Source organism: Parasteatoda tepidariorum, chromosome 9 (genome assembly GCF_982258835.1).
Source record: "Parasteatoda tepidariorum strain Cologne lab strain chromosome 9, Ptep-v5.0, whole genome shotgun sequence".
In the NCBI taxonomy this organism is placed as follows: domain Eukaryota; kingdom Metazoa; phylum Arthropoda; class Arachnida; order Araneae; family Theridiidae; genus Parasteatoda; species Parasteatoda tepidariorum.
This window is the reverse complement of record NC_141763.1, coordinates 44,580,251-44,604,670: the sequence shown is the minus strand read 5'-3', so window position 1 is coordinate 44,604,670 and position 24,420 is coordinate 44,580,251. Positions and strand designations below refer to the sequence as shown.

Sequence of the window (24,420 nt, the reverse complement as noted above, 5' to 3'; positions counted from 1 at the left end):
AATTGTAACAGAAGATCCACACACCCCCGGAAAGAGAAATCACGTTTTAAAACTGTCATAAAACATACAAACTCATTTCGTACTTAGATTCCAGAATATTATTTTGAATTCATAGCCAAGTACTTTCAAAAGGGGGAATAATCAAAAAATTGAGGAACTGTTTGCAAATGTGAGAGGATACATTGGGTCCTTAAAAAGATGGAAAACCTTCAACTTTAAGTGAAAATTTCATCTCGTAATACTGCAGTTCGAAGATAAATCAGTAGAAGTAATTATTCTTTAATTCCATTAATACCGCACCGAGCTAGTACCAAACAGAAACAATTTAAACAGCTTTTCCTTACAATTTACTAACCAAAAATAAAAAGGCAAATTTGAATACGACCAATTAATTTATTGTTTATATTTGTTAAAAATCTATGATAAGAAAAACTATCTAAAGAAATAAAAGTTACTAATAGTACAACAAACCATGCCATATAAAAACACAACACAACGTAATAATAAAAAACCTTATGAATTTTTCAGAGTTAATTATCACGATAAAAAGCTAATCACCAACATAGCGCTACAAAATCAAAACAAAGCACGTTGTTAATTTATTTAACTGTGTTCACATAAATGTTACTTTACAGCAGAAACTTCACAGGGGGGAAAAAAATCTACAGCTTATCAAAACAACTCCAAATCACCTGCAGCGAAGATTCACGAAACTCTCAATTAGTGCAATCACGCGCAAGTTCTTCCGAAATAAAAGAACCCCAAAATCAGCAAAAGCAAAATTCGTCACACAAAAGAGAAACTTTTCAAAAACCAGGTGTATGAAAAAAATACCAGCATTAATACAACAGTTAAAAGTTTACCGATGAAAAGAAAGGCTATATGAAAATAAAAAGACAAATAAAACTGCAAGCACAATGACGTTAGGTACGTCGAACAGTGTCAGCCATTCGAACATCCCCAAAAAGAGCTTCCCTTTCAACGACAGCTAATTGCTTCGATTACGCTCGGTTTGCTCAGGCCTCCGATGCCAGTGACAGTTCAATTTTCTTGCCAGTTAGCTACAGGCACGCTCTTATCTGATTACGACAACAATTACGAGGTTATGGAACAAGGTATGGGAAGACAAAAACAAACTTTATCATTTGAGAGCAAGACACTACTTTCGGATTAAGCGATGACTTGCTCCCAAAAGAGGGAGAGTTTTTTTTTATTTTTTTATCCCAAGCTTTAGATAAAATGATTATTCTTCCGTTAATAAAATTATAGTTTGGTCGTATTTATTTCTAGACGAGATGAAAGAACACAGTTAAATATTTTGCTCTGTAATTAAGAAAATGTGCATATAAACAAGAGGTACTTCTTGTTTACCACGTTCGCTTCGTAATTTCAGTCGCTTCTTGGTCAAAAGGAATTCGAAATTTGTTAAATTTTTAAAAAAGTCCATGGGGTCTTTAAATGGTCAGTTTACGGCACACTAACAAACTACGTAACTAGAATAAGGCATTTTTTAAAAAATTTTTTAACTTCAATAAATTTTAAACATCGAAATTATGGCATCAAAATACTAAAATGCAGATACAGAATTCCATTAAAACCCGAAATCTTTAAATTTTTCGATAGTTTAGTTACTTTTTAAAGAAAATTTTCTTACACCAAAGCAGGCTCAAAACAATGTAGCTTAAGGATTTATTTAAAGGTTAAATATGTAATTTAATAGTAGTAAAATATTAAATTCGAAGAAAAAAAACCAAAAATAAATTTTAACTCTATAAAGACCATAGTGTGAAAAACTAACAATAGTTTATAATTAAAAAAATTTTATTCATTTATTTTGTCATTCTAATTTTTGAGAAAAATTGATATTATACTAAGGATCTTATACTAATGGCTATATCACACGAGAGAAAATATGTGCAACTGCAAGTGTAACTGCAAGTGTAAGTGCAACTGCAAGTGAAATTTCTCCAAAAAACGCTCGTGTGATATAGAAATTACGGTTGCACGAAATATCTGCAACCGTTCATGCAATTTCTTTCATGAACCAATCAGATCGTTTGCTTTTTATGACGTTTCAATTTTATGTGATGACATATACAAATGTAAATAAAAATGGCGGCGACGTTAGGAAGAGGATGATCGGATGAAATTTTTTTATCGATGAGACGGAACAAGTTTTTAGTTTAATAATAACATTTCCTTTAAAATGAAAGCATTAAAAATACTTTCGCACTATGAGATGACCATCTCAATGCAGTTGATGTACTACCATAACAGGAACCTGCACACGATTTTAGTATCGGTAAGTATGGTACATTATTTTTGCGATAAATTTTCTTTTAAAATATTTATTTATTTTAAGCTAATAAAATTAAAACTTATTATAATTTGTTCCGATCAAAGTTTTAATTACTTTAAATAGAAATAATTTCTATTTTTATATATGTAAAGAATTATACTGGCGAAAAGCTTTACTTTGAAATATTCGCCAAGCAACTCGCCAAACTTTGTTTCAGTATTATAACATAAAATATAATAATGATTATATTTCTTTATTTTTAAATTTTAATCTTTGTTTCTGTTGATTGTAAAAGCATGTGTCCGATTATTTGAAAGTTTTATAATTATTAGTGAAATAATTATTTTATTCTTCCCTAAGAATTCTTTTAATTTTTGAAAATCTCATTTTAAAACAAGTTAGAAAATATGTGTGGTAAATATTTAAATTGTTTCTCACAAAGTTACCCCATTTTCCAGTAATTATTGAAAAGTATTACAAGAAAGGTAGTATATTATATATAAAAAGTAATTATTAAAAATGCAAATTCCCAATCTCCTTGTCTGTTTCTACATTCATCCCTTCTATTTTTTTTTTTTTTTTTGTGTATGATGATTTGCATAATATTTTGTTTATAATTATTCAAAGTTAACTAATGATACTTTACTTTTTATTTATACTTCACATTTATCTCTTGATACTTAGCTTTTCTATAATGACAGTAAGTATGTAAGTGTACCTTACTAATTTTTCAATATACTTACATTTTTAAGAGTCTTCGTTTATAAATACAATTTATTTTTCTTGAAACAAATTTCAATCCAAACATAAGAACTACAAAACTAAACACACCTGCCATCTTTCATTAGTGTATAGAATAATCTTAGAACTATAATCAAAATATCTGTCAAACTTAAAATAAGTTTAAAAGGGATACCTAAGGACTTAAATGATTTCAAATTAATGGCATTTAATCTTCCTTATTCTAATAATGTGTTGGTAAAATTTTATCATGAAAGTGATTTCTTTCTTTTATTTCAGATATTTCGTATAATCCTGTAAGGTTTATCTGGTAAAGAAGGAAAGAGATGTAATACTGTTTTTATGGAAGAAATTAAAAAATAAGAAATAAAAATGAATAATGTTCTAAATGTTTCACTTGACAATAAATGTTTTATTTTTTAAATTGATTCTTGTATTATTTAAAATGCAAAACAAAACACGTAAAGGGCTATAACAAAATAATATGATACATTAAAAGTATGTTCTTAATAAAATATTGTTTTTTTTTTTATTATAATAATTTTATTATAATAAATAAATTTTAATTTATATACTGTATATTACAATAAATTTGTCCCAAAATAAATCCTATAATTTTTAATTAAATTATCTTATACCAATAATGAATGATATAAATTTTACAATAATAAAATGTAAGTATGACATTGAAAATCCTCTTATATTTAAAAAGCAATTTTACTAAGAAAGTGGAAAAAATAATTTTCATAAAAGTGATATTCCTGATATGCAATGTGTAAATGAATAAAATTGATGATCCCTTCATGTAATGTAAATTAATTTGATGAAAATAAAATTCTGAGACATTGTAGTATAGACAAGTCTGACATTATTTATTATGTATTTTTTAGACTGAATTTAAAAAAATAGAATTGATTTGATAGATCTAATAGTTTTGATGTTATAAATATTTTATGAGTGAAAGGTAATTCAAAAATTTATATTTCATACATTAAACCATCATTTCTTCTACAGAATTATTTCAAAGGACTATGTTTTTGAATTAAGCTTAAAAAATAAATTTGAAGAAATGCCTTACTTGATTAGATAGCAATGTCAGTTGCATAAAGTGGTATAAGTCATAAAATTGTCCTTTCTGCACATTAAACTTTTTATAAATTTTCGAATTGTTAAACTATTAAATCAGACAGCTTGTTTTTATTCTCATTCGATTTAGTGTTTACATAGATAATGATACCGCACTTGCCTAGCTAGCATGTTACATAGTAAATATATATAAATAAACTATGCTTTTACAGGGTGCGGAGCCAAATCTTTCAACAAAAAATAAGCAACTTTTAAGAACATTTTAGGCACTCAAAAAATATTTTAAAGCTCTAGGTAAATTGACAAAATGCAAAATAATTCTCAGACTTCACATGATCATGATAAAATAACTAGAATTTGACAAAGAACTGTTTTCTTGATTATATTAGCCATCAAAAAAATGATCAAGAGATTTTTCGGTTCGATTTCAGAGGGTGGAAAATAAAGCCTGAAATTGAGAATATCTTGCAAAATACAGCATGAGAGAGCAAGAATCTCACCGAACCCAGCTCACTAGACGCACATGCGGACTCGCAAGTATTTCACCAAACCTGTAAAATGATTGGCGTTTTCATACGCTATGGACTGACGGTACGCTGAAATTGATCATGGTTGAATGAATTCTGCTGTTGTTGTTAATTTACGTCGCACTAGAGCTGCACAATGGGCTATTGGCGACGGTCTGGGAAACATCCCGGAGGATGATCCGAAAACATGCCATCACAATTTTGATCCTCTGCGGAGGGGATGGCACCCCCGCCTCGGTAGCCCGACGACCTGCGAGCGTAGTTGAGCACTTTGCGGTAGCACAGTTTAACGAGGACCCATACCGCACACCCTCGGTCCCTACGCAGACTGATCCAGGTGGTCACCCACCCGCACACTGACCATAGCCAGTGATGCTTGACTTCGGTGATCTGCTGGGAACCGTGTCTTAACGATCAGTCCAGTGCGGGACGAATGAATTCTGAAAACGTGAAATAGAAAAATTTGTTAAGTACGTTTTTACATAATATGTGACGAAAATCGACATTCCTTTTCATAAATCTCTTTTTCGAAAAAGGAAAATAAGGCACTTTTTAAAAACACTTATTAAGAAAAGCACCTTTAAGGGCCTTTAAAAAATGAAAATCAAAAATAAACACCTTTAAGCACTTTTTAAAAACGCTACGCACCATGTTTTATACCTTAGTCACTCAAATCAAGATAAAAAAAATCGTCAAAATTCTGGATAGTATTTAAGTCCATCCCCCTTTCACCCCCTTATCCTTTTAGGGACACAACATGAAATTCATTGATATCTTAATATCATTTTATATTATGAGGTAGAAATCATAATCCTTTTTATACTATGCTACTTCACTTAAAAAGCACTTTTTAAAAATGCTACGCACCATGTTTTATACATTAGTCACTCAAATCAACGTAAAAAAATCGTCAAAATTCTAGATAGTATTTAAGTCCATCCCCCTTTCACCCCCTTATCTTTTTAGGGACGCAGCATGAAATTCAATGATATCTTAATATTATCTCATATTATGAGGTAGAAATCATAATCCTTTTTATACTATGCCACTTCACTAATGGGGAAATAAAGTTTTCAGAATTTTAATTTCCTGCTGAAGAAATGACTTAACACAAATACAAATGTAAAAAATTAAATCAAAATCAATCAATATTCTGCAGCATCTTTACGAACATCGTTGAGAAACTATGATATAATAGAATCATATGATAAAATTAAATATGAGCCAAAAGTAAAGATAAATAACAAAATATGGTAACCCAATTTCATGCAACCGTTCAGGCAATTAAGCAACCCTTTCGGCAACTCCGAACGGAGGAATTTCACTTACAGTTGCACTTACACTTGCAGTTGCACATATTTTTCTCTCGTGTGATAGAGGCATAAGGAATAGTTAAATAGCAATGAAATTGATATAAAAACGTCATTCATTACAGCCCATCAGTAATAAATTAAGCATATATACAATAGCAGAATTATCTTTAGGTTAATTTTGCCATGTTCATATGTAATTTGGTAGTGAATAATTATTTATCGATTTGAACAATATTTTGATTATCTGAGTTTGAACATGTACATCTTCGTTGAAATTGAATGCAATATTTATCTGAATTCAACAAAGGTGGTAGGTAATGAAATTTTACTTAAATCTAACCTCAAGAAGTTTTACAACTAGCTAGTGATAATAAGCATTGTTGGTAGGTATTGGTTGGGGTTGCTATCAAATTTAAGGTTATAATGATTAGGTAACAACTAAAGAAGAAAAATTTGTAACTAGGAATATATGAAGTTAAATATAATCTTAGAATGACAATAAAAAAATTATAATCAAAAAGCTTAAATTGTTTTTTAAATACGTAAGGTCAATTGAATTGCTTAATTCGGAAAGAACATGCAAAATAGAAGAATGTGATTTTTTCTTCTTCTCAAAATAAAATTAGATGTTTTTAAACATAAAATTGTGAGGTAATTTATATTAGTATATGCTTCTGACAATTTAAAGTAAATTTGCCCTGCCCTCTCTTTTGAGAAAACAGAAAATATATGCAAACTGTATTTGGTTTATAAGTTGGATCAACGGCTTAACATTTCAATAATTTAAAGCAAAACTATCCTGCTACAGCCAGCTGTTGGCCAAGGGAGTCATGAGAGGTAAAATATTCACAATTTAGGGACTAAAAGCATGATGGTTACAATGTGGTAGGCATTGCGCACCGGCCACCTTCACTTGTCAAAAAAATCTGATAAAGCTTAGTGCAAAAACCATTGTGTCTTCCTTAAAATTTAAGAAGAAAATAGGAAACTTAAAACATTTGAGACCATAACGGAAAAAATATTTGAAAATTCCTGACGTGTGCAAATGCTTATTGTACTTAAGATTATAATAGTTTAATTCAACATATATCCGTGAATATACATAATTCATCCACATCTTCTACTAACGCATTCATATAACTAAGCTTTATTGGAATTCTTTGCCCTGTATTCTATTTAACTAGCTTACATTTCTGTCCCAATTCTTTGAAAATGATACTAAAACTAAGTTCGGAAGAACGAAGAAAAACTAGCAAACCATTTTCTCCGTTTTCAGACATCGAAACAAAGCATGGATTTAAATATTCATTCTCATCCGACGACAGAGCTCGAAAGTACACATAAATAAATAAGATCAAACCCCCAATTTTAATTGACACTTATAAAGACAAATATCCAACAACAAACACTCGTCAAACCAAATAGAGTTTAGAAATTCGACTTGCTGAACCCAATGCAAGAAAAGGGAAGGGAAGAAAAAAAAAAACTAATCAAGTTCTTCTCCCATTTCATCGATGGGCAATACTCAAGGGTCTTTCGACGATGAAATTTCTCCGCGCAGATTGCCATTTCAGAAAACCGGGCATCAAATGTCTCTCGATACCCTAGAGGGGTAGAGAGATGCAGGGCAGAGTATTTCTCCAGGCCGCGGTCATAAGATTGGCATTAAGTTACAGTAGATAAGTTTACCCAACTCCCGATGGTGTTGTAAATTTTTGATACGGTCAAGTACTTTTTCAGAGGAAAGGAGAAAGCAGTTCTGCAGAAATCCACTGCCTTATTTCCAACAGTCCTTCTCTTCAGGGAATTGAGAAAGCTGATAGAATTGCAAGTGAACCAGCTCTCTCACCTGAGGAATATTTGACGGAAAAACGCATTCCTCGACGCTCAAAAGAGTATCGTCCCAAGATGCTAACTTTTGGAGCACTCTCGCCAATTCAGAAGAAAGATAGTCGAGAGATATAACTTTTTACAATTTTCACCAAATATTAAAGTTGGCAATAACGATAATGCTTTAAAACAAAGCTTATTCTAGTTTTTAGATTATTGCAAAATTATAAAAAATTCAAGGGAAATAAAAGCTAGAGAAATAATTTGAATATAATCTATATACTATCCGTACACTAAAATATTATCTAAAGCTAACAAGAGAATTTCTAGTATCTCTGAATACTGGGACCAAATTACAAATTTTTACATATATTGCAAATTAAAAGATTGCAACTTAACGGTTCGTTTTAATGAAAAGAATGTTTAATGATAAAGTTTTAACTACACTATCATGAAAACACACACTACAAAACAGCCATTTCTAAAATTGAAGCTTTTCGATATCATAGATATTATCGCTTCTGGTAATAAGATAAGCATAAAATATGGGAGTTTCTTTTCACCAAGATATAAAAGAGAAAGTAGTTCGGCAGAAATCCACTATCTTATTTCCAATAGCCTTTTCTCTTTAGAGAATTGAGAAGGCGAAGAGAATTGTAAGTTAACCAGCTCTCTTACCTGAAGAATATTTGACGGGAAAAAGCAGTTTCAGAGTTCAAAAAGCATCGTCCCAAGATGCCAGCCACAACCTCTGTAGCACTCTCTCCAATTCAAAGGAAAGATAGCAAAAAAGAATAACCTCTTACAATTTTTATATTCATAATTTTTCAATTTTCTTGATTCAAGATTTAACATTAGTGCAAGATTTCAATTTATGAATAAAGGAAACTGACTCCTAAACAATGGGAAAATGTTTTTAACAACTTAAGGCCTCACATACCTTTTAATAGGTAAAAAATGAGAGAAAACGAGCAATTTTCAATCATCTGCCAATTTTATAATAATTATTCTAAAAATACCAAATTTTGAAATATGACACTATACATAGTCTACATTTTGAAAACAATGCAAAAATTTTTTTCAAAAATTAAGAAATTTCTTAATTAATTGAAATTTTAATTCAATAAAATTTTTCTGTTTTTATTTGCGCGCAAGCTTCTGGAAAAAGTTTACATAATATTTGCTTGATTTTTTTTGTGAGTATAGAAATATATGGTAAAACTGAAATGACGAAGAATGAACAAATAATTTTACTTTTTTCTCCATGCAAAATTTTTTTTAAAATTTATTAAAAAATTTTAACAAAAAAAATTGCTATTTCATTTTTTTAAATGTCAATACATTAATCCCACCTTCAAATGGCTTCGTTAATTTATAGAAACAGGTATTTGAGACCTGCTGTAAAAATTTTGTGCAATTCTAATCAATAGTTTTCGAGATATTGTGCGCGCAAGGTGTAAAAATAGCATTTTGAGATAAATGAGTTTAAACACAAAACAGGACATATTTTATTAAAGAAAATGTATGACTTATTTTTTCGATAACTTTTGATCTAATGTGAATTTTTTTATGTTTTTTTTTTCCAAATTTTCAGAAAGATCCATAGAATAGAATAAAATTTTATTAAAAAAATCGATTTTTTGAAGCATTAAAAGGTATGTGAGGCCTTAAGAGGTTCAATATGGTTTGATTCTGCCTATCTTGTCAAAAATTACAATTTTCAGAGAGAAAATTGGAAAGGCGAATTTCTAGCTAGAATTCTCCGGAAAATAAAGAAGCAAATTCTTTGAGAGATTCCTCATGTGATACTATGTACTGGCAAACATTTTTATACGAATCATTAGATTTTATACGAATTATTATTAGATTTTATCTTTAAAGCTAAATTTCAAGGTTCAAATAAAATATTAAAAATGTTTGGATTATATTGACGAAATCACGACAACGTGTATTACAAGATTGCAATTTCGAAAAACTGAAGTCTTTCGATTACTTGGCCTTGTTTCTAAGATTGGCATGTTACAAGCGATAAAGGAACCCTCGCACATTTTATTGGATCCCAGTCGACATGGCTGAAATTTTGATGTTGTAATTTAAATTCTCCTGATTAAAATTATCATGGGGCACTGTTGTTAAAAAATTAGAGATTTTAAGATAAGGAATGTGGAAAATCGGCCCCTAGTGAGTGCAACATACAGAAATGGCTCATGACATGGAAGTTTAACAATCTGGATCTCAAAACCTGCTATTTTTTGGTGTTGGGCACCAGAAGACTCTTGGTGAACAACGACATAAGAATTTCAAGATAATCGCAAAAAAGCAATTCGGAAACGTGCTTCCTTTAACATGGATATTAAACAGGAAAACACTATCTTTAGCATTCTAAAAGTATCGTCCCATGTTCTTTGTAAATAAATCAGAAGATAGTCAAGAAAAAAATTTCAACAAAATATTGCCATAGAGAATCACGATAAATCTTCAATTCAAACTCTATGATTTTAACATTATGTTTTTATAATTTCGACGAATGATTGAAGTAAATTCGAGACTCGGAAATATATGAGGAATAATCATTACATTAAATACACTTTAAATGACTTAAGATATACGAAACAGTGTAGTGAGGGTAAACGAAAATGTCTTGCAATTTTACCACATAACATTATGTAGTAAAAGAAACAAAAAATTCTATACTTTAGTTGCAACGAAAAAAAAGTAGCCATACAAGGAATTTTTTAAAACTCATTTTCATTAAAAAACAATTAGTGTGTGTATATATATATATGCGTCAGACCTATAAAAAACGCTGGGCACAGTACTTTTGAGACAGCAGTTAATCACGTTTATTACAAAAGAGTTACGCAATTTAAGTTTTTAGTTTTGGGTGTGACAAAAAAAACTATGTTGTTTATTAAAAAAAGAAGTTTTAAATTATTTACAAAAAGGTTCCTAATTATTTTTTAAGGTTGAAAAGGAGTAGAAACCTTCATTGGCAGTAAAAAAAAAAGATTTAGCTTGCCCCATTTAATAAAATTAATATCACAGTGGCTGGAAAAACATTCCTAACTGATTTTATAGAATTCCCTAACTGATTTTATAGAATTCCTTTTTTTTTTTTTTTTTTTTTCCTTTAAACCGAATGCATAAATTTTCAGTTATACATAAATCTTAAAACAATACAATCTTAAGGGAATCTCAACTTACCCTAGAGTTTACTTTCAACTCTAATGGTAAGTAGACACTTATACTAACCATTAGAGTTGAAACAAACTTTTTTTTTAAAAAATTACAACAAGACCAATTTTTTTTACTAAAAATATCGGATTTTAAGGAGCCTCAACCTCAAATTAATATCCTCAGACTTTTTAAGTATTATATTTTATTTCCCAGAAATATCTCCGATTTTTCCCGGATTTTTGAAATTCTCTGACTTTTCCTGTTCTTAAAATGTACTGGCACCAGACAGAGATTCCCTTAAATTTTGAGCACCCTTAATAGTTGGAAACTGGCAAGAATGCTTATTATTTAACCAAAAAATGACAATGAATTCTATATGTTGTAAAAGAAAAAAACTACTGATATTTTCAATGTTATATGGCCTGTAGCTCCAATAGTCTTTAATGATCTAGCTAGTCGAAAAGCTTTTGGGACTTCGATTGCAAGATGTCCTTACAGATACGGAAGCAAATTAAAACATAATAAAATAAGTTTATGATATAGTTCTAATCGAGTGAGGCTCGTTAATAAAAATTATATTTAATTAAATAAACGTAAGGCTTTATAGAAGCATTAAATAATACCCTTTAAGTTAACATTGCGAGATCGAAACAATTGTAATTAAATATTAGCTATTCTTTTTATGTTGTTAATCAAACCCTAACAACATTTTCATTGAATATCTAGTACATCCAAAATAAAAAGGGTTTGTTTACTTAGTTTGGGCTCAAAAATATATTAACTACGACTATTCAATAACGCACAAATACTGCTGCTTATAAGATCTTTGCCTCTTAAATTTAAGATTGTGACGACTATATTTTAAGATATACTGGAGCGAAACTAAAAACATTTATCAAAATATATCCCTACTTTCTGAAATTTGTGAGCCTATCCCCAAAAAAGTTTTCAAACTGAACAAGAAACTTGTGCATTGAAGAGAAATTTCAATACCAACTTGTCTGATTGCAAAACTACTGGAGCGATTATACTTCTCAAGTTACATTATAAAGGAGAAATTATACGGTACATTTAAGAAAATTTTATACATTTATAATGTAGTTTATTAAAATTTCTTAAATAATAAAAAAAAAATTTATAAATTTAAACTGAAAATTTGGTATTAGTTCGAATAGTAAATAATTTCAAAGATTATAAATTGGGGAAGATTAGGTATAGAAAAATAGGAAAAGGGAAAGTTGAGAAATTCGAAGACAGGAACAATATCCTGCCAAACTGACGTAAAAGAGAAAGCAAAAAAACAAATCAAGTAATAAAAAACAAAATAAGATAACCAAATTTAAAACAAAGCAATCGAAACCGTAGCTATGCATAGATACTTCTTTCATTTGTTTTTAAAATTTAACATCAACTGGTAGAACTGCCAAATGTAAATTAGAACTTCACTCTTTTTCAGAAATAGGGAGGGAAAAAATTATAATTAAAGTCTTGTCGACGTTGAATCAACAATATCCCTCTAATTCAAACATAAAGAAATGATAACAGGGTTGGGAAGACTCCCACTACCCATTTCTCTCAGATTCAAATTCTAAAATAAAAGACAGCAACACCCTCGGGACAAAGACAGCCAACAAAGACAGGAACGGACATCACAAGGGAGGGACAGAACTTTTTTTTTCACCAACCTCTTGTCATATGAAAACAAATTATTCGCGTCAGGGACGTCTGTTTTAGTGACAAGAACCCCTACGCATTCCTCCACCCAAATTCACTACTGAACTGCGCAAGCTCCCCTCTCCTACTTTCAGCAGCACCCCTCACACCCTATTTTCTTTCTAGAACTTCCAGAAGTAAATCGATAGTCCTTCTTGGCCTTAACATCCCCCCCCCCTTTAACATTCTTTTTTCACAATCACATTCTTTTCAGAAAGGAAAAAAATATTAACCAGACTAAGACGAAAATTCTACTTAATTTTTACAAAGCTCTCAGACAAACCAAAAAACAAAAAATATACAAGTTTTGGAGATAGATTTATTGAATAAGGACCAAGTTTGGTGGTGAAACAGAACATTACTGCCACTCATTCACAAAATTTAGGAGGGGAGAAAAAAAAATTGGGAAATTTTACCACATTAAAAGCTATTATTTTACTTTCTTTTCCCTACAGATAAAAGAAAATCGTGGTTATCCAAAATGTATAATAAGGAATGAAATAAGGAAAACTAATTAACAAATATAAAAAAGATAATAAAAAGATTAGGATTTTTAAGATTAGGCTAAGAAACATAGACTTAATGAGAGTTTCGATACACAACGCACAAAACACTTTAAACCCGAATCTAAGTGTTCACTTGTTACTTCATTATATTCCAAATTTCAGATTCAACTTAAAAATTAGGTTCGGGAAAAGGAAATCATCCTAATATTATAGAATTGTGATAAATTTATGGCAATTTAGTATTTGTAGGTTTTTTTTGAAATCCATGCCTGAAAGATTTTATAAGAATAGTTCGTTGCTTATTAGAGAACATATTACTGAACATAAAAACAAAATTTATTTTTATTTCCGGTATTATATTGAAGGATTGACTTTTTGCAGCAAAACTTTTTTTTTTATCATATAACCTGTCTAAAATAATAAATTCTATCACGCAGCTATAAAAATTTTTGCAGCTATAAAATTTTGTGAACTTGTCTAATTGAGATGTTCATAATATTGTTTCTTTTTCTACCTCCTTAATTTAACCCACTACTCAATGAAGCACTTAATACTTTTCTTTTTTTTAAAATTAGCATCGATTCTGAATTTGAGTTTATCTCCATGCAAGCTATAAGCAAATATTTGCGTCCTTCGGCTTTATGCTTAAAATCCATCTTCGTGAAAATAAACAGGCGGAAATGCCCGTTAGATAAATTTTCCAGCAAATTCTTTCTTGTAATTTCTTCAGTTTGTCTATAAATAGGAGGGCGATTTATGATATGATTAGGTAAGTTTACCACATAGATGTAAGATGAGTTCCAAATTTTGATGTATCAGATGTGTAATTAAAGGTGATTTTTTTTTTTTTTTTGAAAAAAATTTCTGCTCCGTGAATTTCAAAAACTGTAAGACCCCACCCAGTCAATTTTATTTTAATGACATAAAGCTAGAAACGAAATGCTTTGAAATCATTTTCAGTTAATTTCTTTAATATATTTTTTTTTTTTTTTTGTAATTTTATATACCATATAACCCCGATAAAATTTAAGTAGGGAATCAGTAGGACTATGTTCCTAAATCCAAATTGGCCTCCGATCTCAACACGGTCAGATAGATAACTGTAAAAATTCAACCTCATGTAACATACATGCAAAATTCGCAAGCATCCTTAAAATTATATATAAAAACTTCACGTTGTTTAGATTTAAATTGAATTTTATACAATCATGTTAAAGGAATTGAATTCCCTAGAGAGTTAAGCTGTAATTAGCAGAGAAAAAAAAATTCTTATTTTTTGTTCTTTGAGGTGTTTTCTCGACTCTGCTTTTAAATTTTTGTAAGATTTTTTTTTTCCCCTCAAGGTCTTATTGTCAGCAACTTTCCCCATTAGTTTTCTTTTTAAAAAATAAAGCATAGATTATTTTTTTTTTTTTTTTTTAATCTGCAAGTTAAAATAATCTGCTATGTCCGTGGCCGTGCTGGAGGGTTATTGCTACCACTCATATCTATAAGTTTAAGCAATCAAAGTAATTAGAATTTATCGATATTAGTATTTTAACAGAACTTTCTCTTTAAAAAATAGCTATACAATAAAATTTCTATTTATTCGATAGTTTGAATACTCGACTCGCCACTCTCCAGGCAAAACCAAATTTCCTAAAAAAATTTTAAAAACACTTCTATAAATTACATGCATATATATATATATGCATAAAAAATTTATGATAAAGGTAATTTTCTCTTAGAATGAAAATTTTTAATTTTTTTTTAAAATTAAATTTAAGCATGATTTTGTACTTAAAAATTCCTCGATATTAAATAAAATCTTAATTCTCTTTTTTATTTCTTTTAATATTCTGACTAAATCAGATTTTCAAATAAAGTTACTATCTTAATATTTTAAGATATTTTAAAAAGACTCTAGAAAAAGAAAATGGAAAAATCTAAATTTGTAATTAAAATTATTTATTGAAATAACTCTCTCTGGATTAGTTTTTCTCATTATTTGGTATTAGTTATACGTACAAAGGAGTTGAAGCTTGTCAATTTTAATAACACACTCAACGTAAAAATTTTCTGAAAGTGCTTTCAATAAATATGGGATTTATCATTTAAAATTTTAGAAGTTCTTACACTTACAAAAACACTTCATATAAAAAATTATAAGCTTACTTAAGAAAAACTATAACAAATTAAATAAGCAGTAACATAGGGCAGAAAATTTGGCGTAATTTAATAACTTATAAAAAAGAAGAAAAAAAAATCCCCTTTTAAAAAAGTGAACTAAAAATTCAAATTTAAAAAAAAATAATTCATTATTTAAATAGGTATTCGTCGCACAATAACTAAAGGATTGAAGCGCGAATACTAGAGATAAGTTAGGGCTTACTTTTATTGTCAGATCCCGAATACTTAAAGGATTATTTTGTACCAGAGTTGAATCTGCGATTCAATATGGCAGATTAACGCCACAATTCAGATATAAAGCTAAAACTTGTGAGAGAAAAAAAGTCAAATAAGATATATTATCGAGACTATTTACTTACAGATTTAATACCTATTATTTTTTTTTACAAAACAGTAAGAAAGTGTATGAAAATGACAGTTATCGAAGATTTTTTTAACTTCCTTCAAAGCTAAACAGACGCATAAAATTCTGTGATGTGCTTTACACTTTTTCACCATATATCTTTTAACCTTCAGAACACTTAAGCCATCGGTCATTTAGGCTCAAAATGACCTATTAATCTTGGGCTTGGATTTCCAAAAATCAATTTGTTTTGTACACGAGCTAAAAATCGATTATACTACACAAAATGTAAACAAATTTTTTAAGTTGTGTGATCAAACGGTATTGATTCTGGTCCAAAGAGAACAAAAGTAGTTGAAAGATAAGTGGAGTTATTAGTCACGGGTGAGGTAACTATCTATATAAAGCTTTAAAAAAAAAGAAGCCAAAATTAATGCATGTAATTTCATAAATACTCCATAAAAATGTCTTCAGGATTACAGGTTTGTACCTGGCACAGACGTGGACTGTTTTCTATGGTGCTTTTATTCCAAAAACCCGACTAATTTCATGATTACTTTACTCTTTCTTTTCTTTTTTTAAACAGTTTAATAATTGAGACGGTCTACTCCCATACCATTAAAAAAATGTACAAAACTGAAACAATACGTTTATTTATTATGCGCTGCTGTAGTTCGACTTCCAGAATTGCAGACTGTCTTGAAATCCAAAAAAGAACAGCCTCATAATCTACAATTCTTGTAAGCTACACTGTTTAATTTATGGGCCCATTCCTTTTCTTATATACTGTGTGTCTTGTATACATCTGATCAGCATGTAGACAAAGGAACTTATCTCTAATAGCTTCTGACAGAAGCAAAACCAAGTTGATAAATGAGGTAATGATAGTTGAATAGATTTATGACTAATACAAGGAGAAATGAAATAACTATCGATAATTTAAGATAGAAAAGTCAATAAATCAATTTGATTCATAATCTTATCAGTATTATACCCAATAATACAAGACAAATAGAATAAAATTACTTTTCATACTCAAACATTTATTTAATCTCTTTTCATCATATAGAAAGATTTTAACTAAATGCTTACTATGATCTGAACGTTATGGGGGGAATATTTTACTACTGTAATCCTTTCTTTTATACTTTAAAAATGAAACTAGATTTCTTTTTTTTTCTTCTCTTTTTTTGAAAAAAGAAATCGGTTTTAAATGTACGATTAAAAAAAATAGTCAGCATCTGCCAACCTTTTGTATTTACTTATTCTGAAATATGATGTACAACATATTACGACGTTAACGAAGCTCTCTTATCGAGAAAAATATTATGTTTCACTTTAAACTGTTATTTTTTTCAAATTTAAATTTTATTTGATTCAAAATTAAGAATAACGATCACAAAAGGTTCAAGATTGTAACATTAAAATGATAGTTATCGTTTTCAAATTCCAACCAGTCTAAAATTCTAAAAACTATTTTCAAATATTAAAAGCTATTGATTTTAAATGAACAAATTAATATAAATATTTAACGAAAAACCCTCAATGAATAGCATAATAAACAAAATTAGGAAGCTGAAGCACACTGAAAATTGAATGGAATATGGTCAGGTAATGTTTTAATTGGAAGGATGCCAAAACACAAATAGAGACGTAATATGACTCGTGGTTTTTTGTTGATCAAATCGACGACAGTTGACATAAGCTTAAAAAACGGGTGGAATGATTCATGTCATTCTCTTGCTGAAAAGAGATTATTCTTTATCATCAATAGCCAGCACAGTAATGTAATTATCCCATGGTTAAATAGATAAAATAACTCCAAATTTGCTATAATTGAAATATTTAGCAAACAAGTATTTAACCACTTCAAATTTAGGCAGTTGTTTCAAAAATACTAATAGCTGCTACAACAATCCACAGTTCTCTGTTTGAAAAATAAACATAGAAGGAGGATATGAAAAATTACCACACGAGTATGAAGCTAAACAACCACATCGCGTATTAAAATGAGTCCAAAGGTTATAAACCGGAACAACACACACACATTACGTTGGAGAAATACACATAAAATCCATTCCTACTTACTAGTGGTGTCTGAGGCGGCAAGTCCACCTTGGTCATCATCTGCTGTTGAAGTAGGGCGGTCCGCAGAGTGTGCAGGGGCACCGTAGCAGCTCGGAATAGAGCTGTAGTCTGCTGTTGCGGCTGTTGTGGTACAACTGCGGGCACGGCAGCTGCCGCGTAAGGGCTTCCAGCGGCAGCGGTGGCCGCCCCGCCGATCCACGGGGTGAAGAGAGTCAGGGCGTCGGCAGAGGAAGCTGGGTCCGGACAGAGGGCGGCTCCGGACACCAGCTGCGGATGCGGTCGGACGGCCGTCGTGTACGGTTCAATCAACATGGAAGTGCCCCCTAAAGTGGCGCAACGAGTGTACGGGGCACAAAGCACAGCCAGGGCTTCCTCCCTCGTTGAGGCCGCAGTCCGGTCCACTTTTCGAACGAAGCGCACCGGTGAATGATGTGAGCAAGCACAGAGGAGCGCCCCGGCCGTCTGTCCATCCGAAGAACTCCGGAATAAGTGAGAACAGCGCCCTTGACTGGCGCAGACGCTGTGCCGCCCGCGCATGCCCTCCTCAGCCCCATCGCGCCGTCCCAAACGCTACAAAATAGCTAATTCGCAAACGGCCGGAGAGAATGGCAATCGGGCGTTCCTTTCTACCCCACAATCAATATGGAATTGCAGAGTGAATCAGCGGACTAACTAATAACAAACAAAGGGGTTCTCGCTGCTCCTCCAATCGTTGGACATAGCAGCTGTCCTTTACACACGCCGCGGTCGTCCTTTGTTCTGGAATCCAATATTCCGACGAATTCCGATACTCATCATACAACAAATATTTATAACTGGCTCATTCAATTTGTTTAGCATAATAGTTTAACCTCCTAATACATTGTTAAATAGGAACTGAAAAGTATATAAATACAGATAAATAGAAATAAAAGAATTACTTATTTCAAAAAGTGATTCGTCCACATATTTGGTCACAAATTAGAAAAAACTAATTAAAATTTTCCAACATTTATTTTTATATCAGTGAAGTTAAAAACAAATTAAAAACACTATTCATTTTTAGTTTTCAGCTTTTTTTATGATAGTTAAAATTAAAATAAGCTTTTATGAAAGTTACGTAAAAACTTAGGAATCTAATAAAGAGCGAATCCAAAATCACCATCAATATTCGGTTAGTATAGCTCAAGTAAGACTTAACAATAAAATCAAATTCTTAAAAAAATTAAATAAAAATGGCGAACATCAAAAACGAAATACACCTCTCCTACAAAAAAAAAAAATTAAGTATAATAACTGCATAAACAAGTCTTTCCCTCTTAGTAATTTAAACAAAAATTGACTGAATTTTCTAAAGATTGTAAGCATGTAATTTCAGGAAATGTTGGGATGTTATTTCATTTAGTGAATCCTAAATTAATCTTTTAAAATGTTTATTGAATCTTAAAACGATTTAGTTAAAAACGTAACTTCATTATGGTTCATTTCCAACCAAAAATTGAACATTTATTGGTTGAATTTCTCATTGCAATTTTAACAAGTATTTTTTTTTTATATCTGGACAGTTCCATGCAAAATTAAAAGTAAATAGTGCAATTAACTTCATTATAAAGATCAACATTAAAAGTTCAGTATGTGTTTGGGTTGGTGTAGACGCATCGGACGTAGTTTAATAGCCGCACTAAATATTCTGCAAACACAAACGACATTACGAACTCAACTAAATTAAAGCTGAGATCCAACTTTCCGAACTAGTTATCATTAATCAGAAGTACAATAACACATAACGCTAACAAAATTAAAATTAGCGCGATTTCAATATGTTTTAACAACTTAAATATTGGCATATACCCAATAATAATGATTATACATGAATTCACTATATTCAATATCAAATAATAACAATGCATAAATTTGCTAAATAAAAAAAATTAAATTAATCTTTTTCTCCGAATATGTCCCACAAATAAAGTTAATAACTGAGTAGTTAAGGAAATAAATACTTATTTTACATAGATTATCACGATAATCTCCAAAAACCGTAATTTGGACCGCAATTACTCAACTACAGGACTGAAATCCTGACTACGAAATTTTATTAATTACGGATAAATCGTAATTGTTGGTACTTTACTGTTAAGGTGTTACAAAACGAGTTGGACGAAAAAAAAAAAGAACGCATAAAGCTTAAAGTTTCTGTTATTATTGAACTTGGAACATATACTAAAATTTATTATCTCCTTTTTTTCAGTTTATCAAAAAATACCTACTTGTAACGACTACCCATAATAATCGCTTTACAAAATAAGTTCCACATAAGTAACAATTCAGAAACTTAACAAAATTCCCCAAACCCCATCTACAACCAGACACCAAAACTCAATTACAGACGCTACATCTCCTCTTAGCACTCAGGGGCGATATACACCAGATCAGTCCCAAGGGAGGAAACGTAATAAATGAAAACAGCGCTCCATAAAAACAGATAATGTCGTCACAGACTAGAATAAAGGGAGAGAAAAAAAAAAGAGAACACCTGAACAAACTGGAACACCCCCACGAATGCGATCATTGTTTTGAGGACATTCGTCTTTCCTCGGCATTAGTCCCAGCAAATTCCTTTTTCCCCAGAGAGCTCAAGAATTACACAGGGCAAAATAAAAGAGAAAGACTGGATGAGAGATTTGGTCCGTTATACAGGAAACCGCGCATTCGTCATGATTAAGCAATGACGAGATTCCGTGGAGGGCGGGTTGTTCCTCTGAGATGGAGAGGAAGTACAGTTGGGTGGAACATAAATGACCACTACACTTGTCTGGAGAAAGTGTAAACAAATGAAATATAAGAAAGGATTCTTTACTTTATTCCTTTTTATTACCGCCGTGAGTTAGGGAGTTGTCTAATTTATTCCAGTAACGAATGGTTTACAGCATCTGTGTATTTAAATTAGTGTTAAGGCGCATTTGTCAAAGTTAGAGAATTTTTCTTTTATTATTATCATGGGGTTAGTAATATGTAAGACTACGAAACAACACAGCAGGCGAATGTATTCGAGTTAAATTTTAACTTTTACACAGAGCTAAATATTACAAGCACTTGATTTTCACGTGTACATTGCTATTTCATAAGACTTGGGAAGGATTCCCCCTTAATCCCTTCAAAAAAAAATTTAAAAAATCCGACTTTTTTAGGTACTTTAAAGAAAATTTTAATGTTAATATAGATCATATTTTATCTATATCACACAATTTTTCATCAGAAAACTTTTTTTTATGCTAAATATTTGTTTTGTTGTCAAATATATTTTTTTTAATGTCAAATATTAGATTTTGCGAGCAAAAAAATATTGAATGAGGATGAAAACGTGGAATAGTTTCACTAAAATGTGAAATTTTTATATCAAATAATATCAATAAATTATTTGATAGAAAGAATTATTTGAATCGAATCTTAACAACCGATTACTATTACCGACAATTTTAAGACTGATTATTTTTAGTGATATCGGAATTTTCCAGATCTTTGTAATAAAAAAATGCCATAACAATTCCATGCCTTTCCCCCCCGTGACCAGTGGAAGGCCCGTTAAAATTACTTTATAAACAAAGTCAAATGGCAAATTAGCTTCTATTGGTCCTAATTCTAAAAACTTTTGATACTAGGATATGGAGAATTCATACTGTGATTAACACATTTATGGCAATTATGTGTATAATATATTATTTTACTGGCAATAATCAAGAAAATTTAACATCTAAACATCTATGTTAGGATGTCTTTAGATTTGAGAAATAAAAGCGAACTAAATTTGTTTTAATGAATCTATGATAAAGTTATTAAAAAAATTTCATTTTTCTCTTTAACCATTGAGATTTCAAATATTAAATATACACAGAGACAGCAAGCGTGATAAGAAAGTAAATTAAAAATCCTGAAACGAAGGATAATTCAGAATGGAAGAAACAAATACTTAAGCAGAATTCGGCACTAACTCTACACTTTAAAAATTATTCGAATCCCCCCGAAAATATCACAAAACAAAAGATATAAAAGACATTTAAAATTGAACTGTAGTGAATTTTTAAATCAACATGAATTATGAACAGAAAATTTCGATACGAAATAACACCCCCCTTTTTTTTTCCTATTCTAACAAAAGATCAAGAGCTCGCTATGATAGAAAAAGACAAGGGAGAAAAACTATCATGCCTCAAATAATTGGTCTCTCTGAGAATATGCATTCCCCTAAAACATGGCATTTTCGCGCATCGAAAAACTAAAACTTCAGAACTCAAAAGGGACGATCTTTCATATCGCAATAGATTCAAACTAAAGGGGAACGGGGGTTAAAAAATACAACCAAATAAGCTATATATACGGATTACAAAGAGCGGAGGAGAGTCACAATTCTTTTCGAAAACGATAGCGCGTGCACGCGCTTCCTGCTAAAGTATTTTTTCCCTTTATGACGAAAACAATACTTTATTTGCTTTAACAGCAACGCATCTGGCGCCAAAAAGGAGAGGGAACACAAAGGAGCTTTCGCGTCACCCCCTTGTTTATTTTTTATGCCCCCTTACCCCCGTTTTACTTTCTCCGCAGTATCTGGAATAGGGCACAAGCGCGCATACACACGCACAAAAGCGTTGCCAAGGTTACCTTCACAAACAGGCAGTGCTGAACGAGGCACGGAGGTTAGAATAGAGAAGCAAAGGCACAAGCAACGCAATCAATAAAATTGCTCTCCGCTTGAATATGCAAGAGGAGAAAATGAGACGGCAATTTACATGAAAGGGTAAAAGAAAAGGATTTCTGCTGCCGAACCCTCTACCCCGTTCCGCCTACCCACCACTTAGCCTTTTCTCCTACCCCCCCCCCTACCAGCCCTTAAAATCGGAAAGATAGAGAGCTACTGATGAGGGGATGATAGACATTGATGTTGATGGAGTGATGGTATGAACAGTGCTCACTTCCCGCATGTATTTCATATTAATAACAAATATTTCACTGCATAACATGTAACTTTGACGTGGGATTACTAAATTAACTAACAAGTGTAGTAACAAATATGTCAATATTACAAGTTGAAAAACTTTATCCTAGCTTTTTCATTACATTTTTTTAATTAAAAAAGAGTGCTATGGAATAAATAATATAATCAAATGTGAAAAAATGCTATTGACCTAAGTTTTAAGACCCTACAGCAAATGTAAATAATAAAAAAAATATGGCTCATATTTAACCAAAACGTCAAAACGAAATATTAAGTAAATGTAGCATGTAAAATTGATTTCGGGGGCTTTTTTCTTTCGTTAAAATGACGTACATGGCTGTTTTTAAAATCAGCTGCAAAGTGCCCTCGGAACGAATTTTAATAAGCGGTGATTGGTGCACGTTAAATCTGTCATGCCGCAAAGTCCTCCATGTTCCTATAACAAATCAATACCTCTCCTATGTCTGGGGGTACTACTGATCCAGGAGTTTCCTTGTCTGGTTGATTGGGTCAAAATTACAAGGCTACAGAGTTCAACTTTAGTCGTCGTACACCCAAAAAATTGGGTCGACTGTTCAACTTTGGATATAAAAATAAAATAAAAATTAAGTGTCTGACTTCTGCAATAATTTTTAAAAAAATCACCCTTAGACGGATATTTGCAAGTGACGTCAAGCATTAAAAACGATCCGAAAATTGATTCAGCATGATAATCAAACAAAACCCTAAAGCAGTAACGTTAACACTGCTATGCGCAACCACGATTAGCTGTAAGTACCTATTGTTTAGAAATACGAAAACAAAACCAGCAACAAAAATAAGAAAAGGAAAGAGCACTTTCTGTATTTTTAAAAAGATTTCTGTATTTTTGAATTTCAGAGTAATTAGTATGACAAAATGTAACGAAAATAACTTAAATTATTATTAAGGGGAGAAGATATTGTAAATCAAAATTTCAGTTAAGTTATATTGGTAAAAAATGCACTACTTAAATTTAAAAAATGTCAATTTTTTTTTTTAAACAAGCGTTATTTATGTATTAAAAATGCACTCTTTAAATTAAAAAAATATAAAAAAATAGCGTCACTTACGTATTAAAGGAAATTCATTCCATAAGACAAAATACAAATAATGGAAAAAAAGAAAAAACATCAGTACACAATGGTCGGGAAGGGATTCTATATCTAATAAAACACGGGAAATACCACAAAAACAAATACAAATAATTTAAATCTTTCTTCAAACATTTTTAACATTTTACATCCAGTACGCGAATCGATTTAAAAAGAAAGATCGATACTTATAAAATTGTTGTAACTACAGAAGTAACAAAATAAACATTCATAAATAAATTGCTACGAAACATGAATATTGGATATACGTAAACAAATACTAATAAAGAATATTACTTTTTAAAAAAATTTATACAGATTTGTAAACATATGTTAAGTTAGTAGTTGCCGCTATAATCAATGAAGTCGGCGTGCAAACGTAATTTAATTGGTTTCACACATACAAGCCTGAAAAATCAATTAAGTTTTATAACTAGCGCGATGGTAGATATTTATTAAAAAAAATTTAGTTGCATAAATGATAAAGCGTAGATAAAACTAGTCGTAAAAATTTCAAAAATATTAAAAAAGAAAAAAAAAACAT

General features: G+C 30.7%; 1 protein-coding gene and 1 long non-coding RNA gene across 10 annotated transcripts in view; one reads left to right on the top strand and one right to left on the bottom strand.

Annotated features, from left to right (window-relative positions):
* The window catches only part of LOC107445231 (nucleolysin TIAR), a 106,981-nt gene that overhangs the window by 46,403 nt on the left and 36,158 nt on the right, over nt 1–24,420 (bottom strand). For 2 of the 9 annotated variants that reach the window (XM_043039763.2, XM_043039851.2), the window contains exon 1: nt 17,793–18,311. The exons of 4 other annotated variants lie outside the window; for them this stretch is intronic. In XM_043039763.2, coding sequence (XP_042895697.2) covers nt 17,793–18,104 — 312 coding nt within the window. In that variant the 5' untranslated portion in view covers nt 18,105–18,311. Of the gene's footprint in view, nt 1–17,792; nt 18,432–20,307; nt 20,359–24,420 lie in introns of those variants that run through there. 3 more of the 9 variants (XM_071186441.1, XM_043039907.3, XM_043039810.2) reach the window with 3 other exon arrangements.
* Nucleotides 2,163–3,465, top strand: LOC147804024 (uncharacterized). The gene is made up of 2 exons (XR_015429198.1): nt 2,163–2,302; nt 3,320–3,465. It is a non-coding gene; the product is annotated as an uncharacterized LOC147804024 (long non-coding RNA).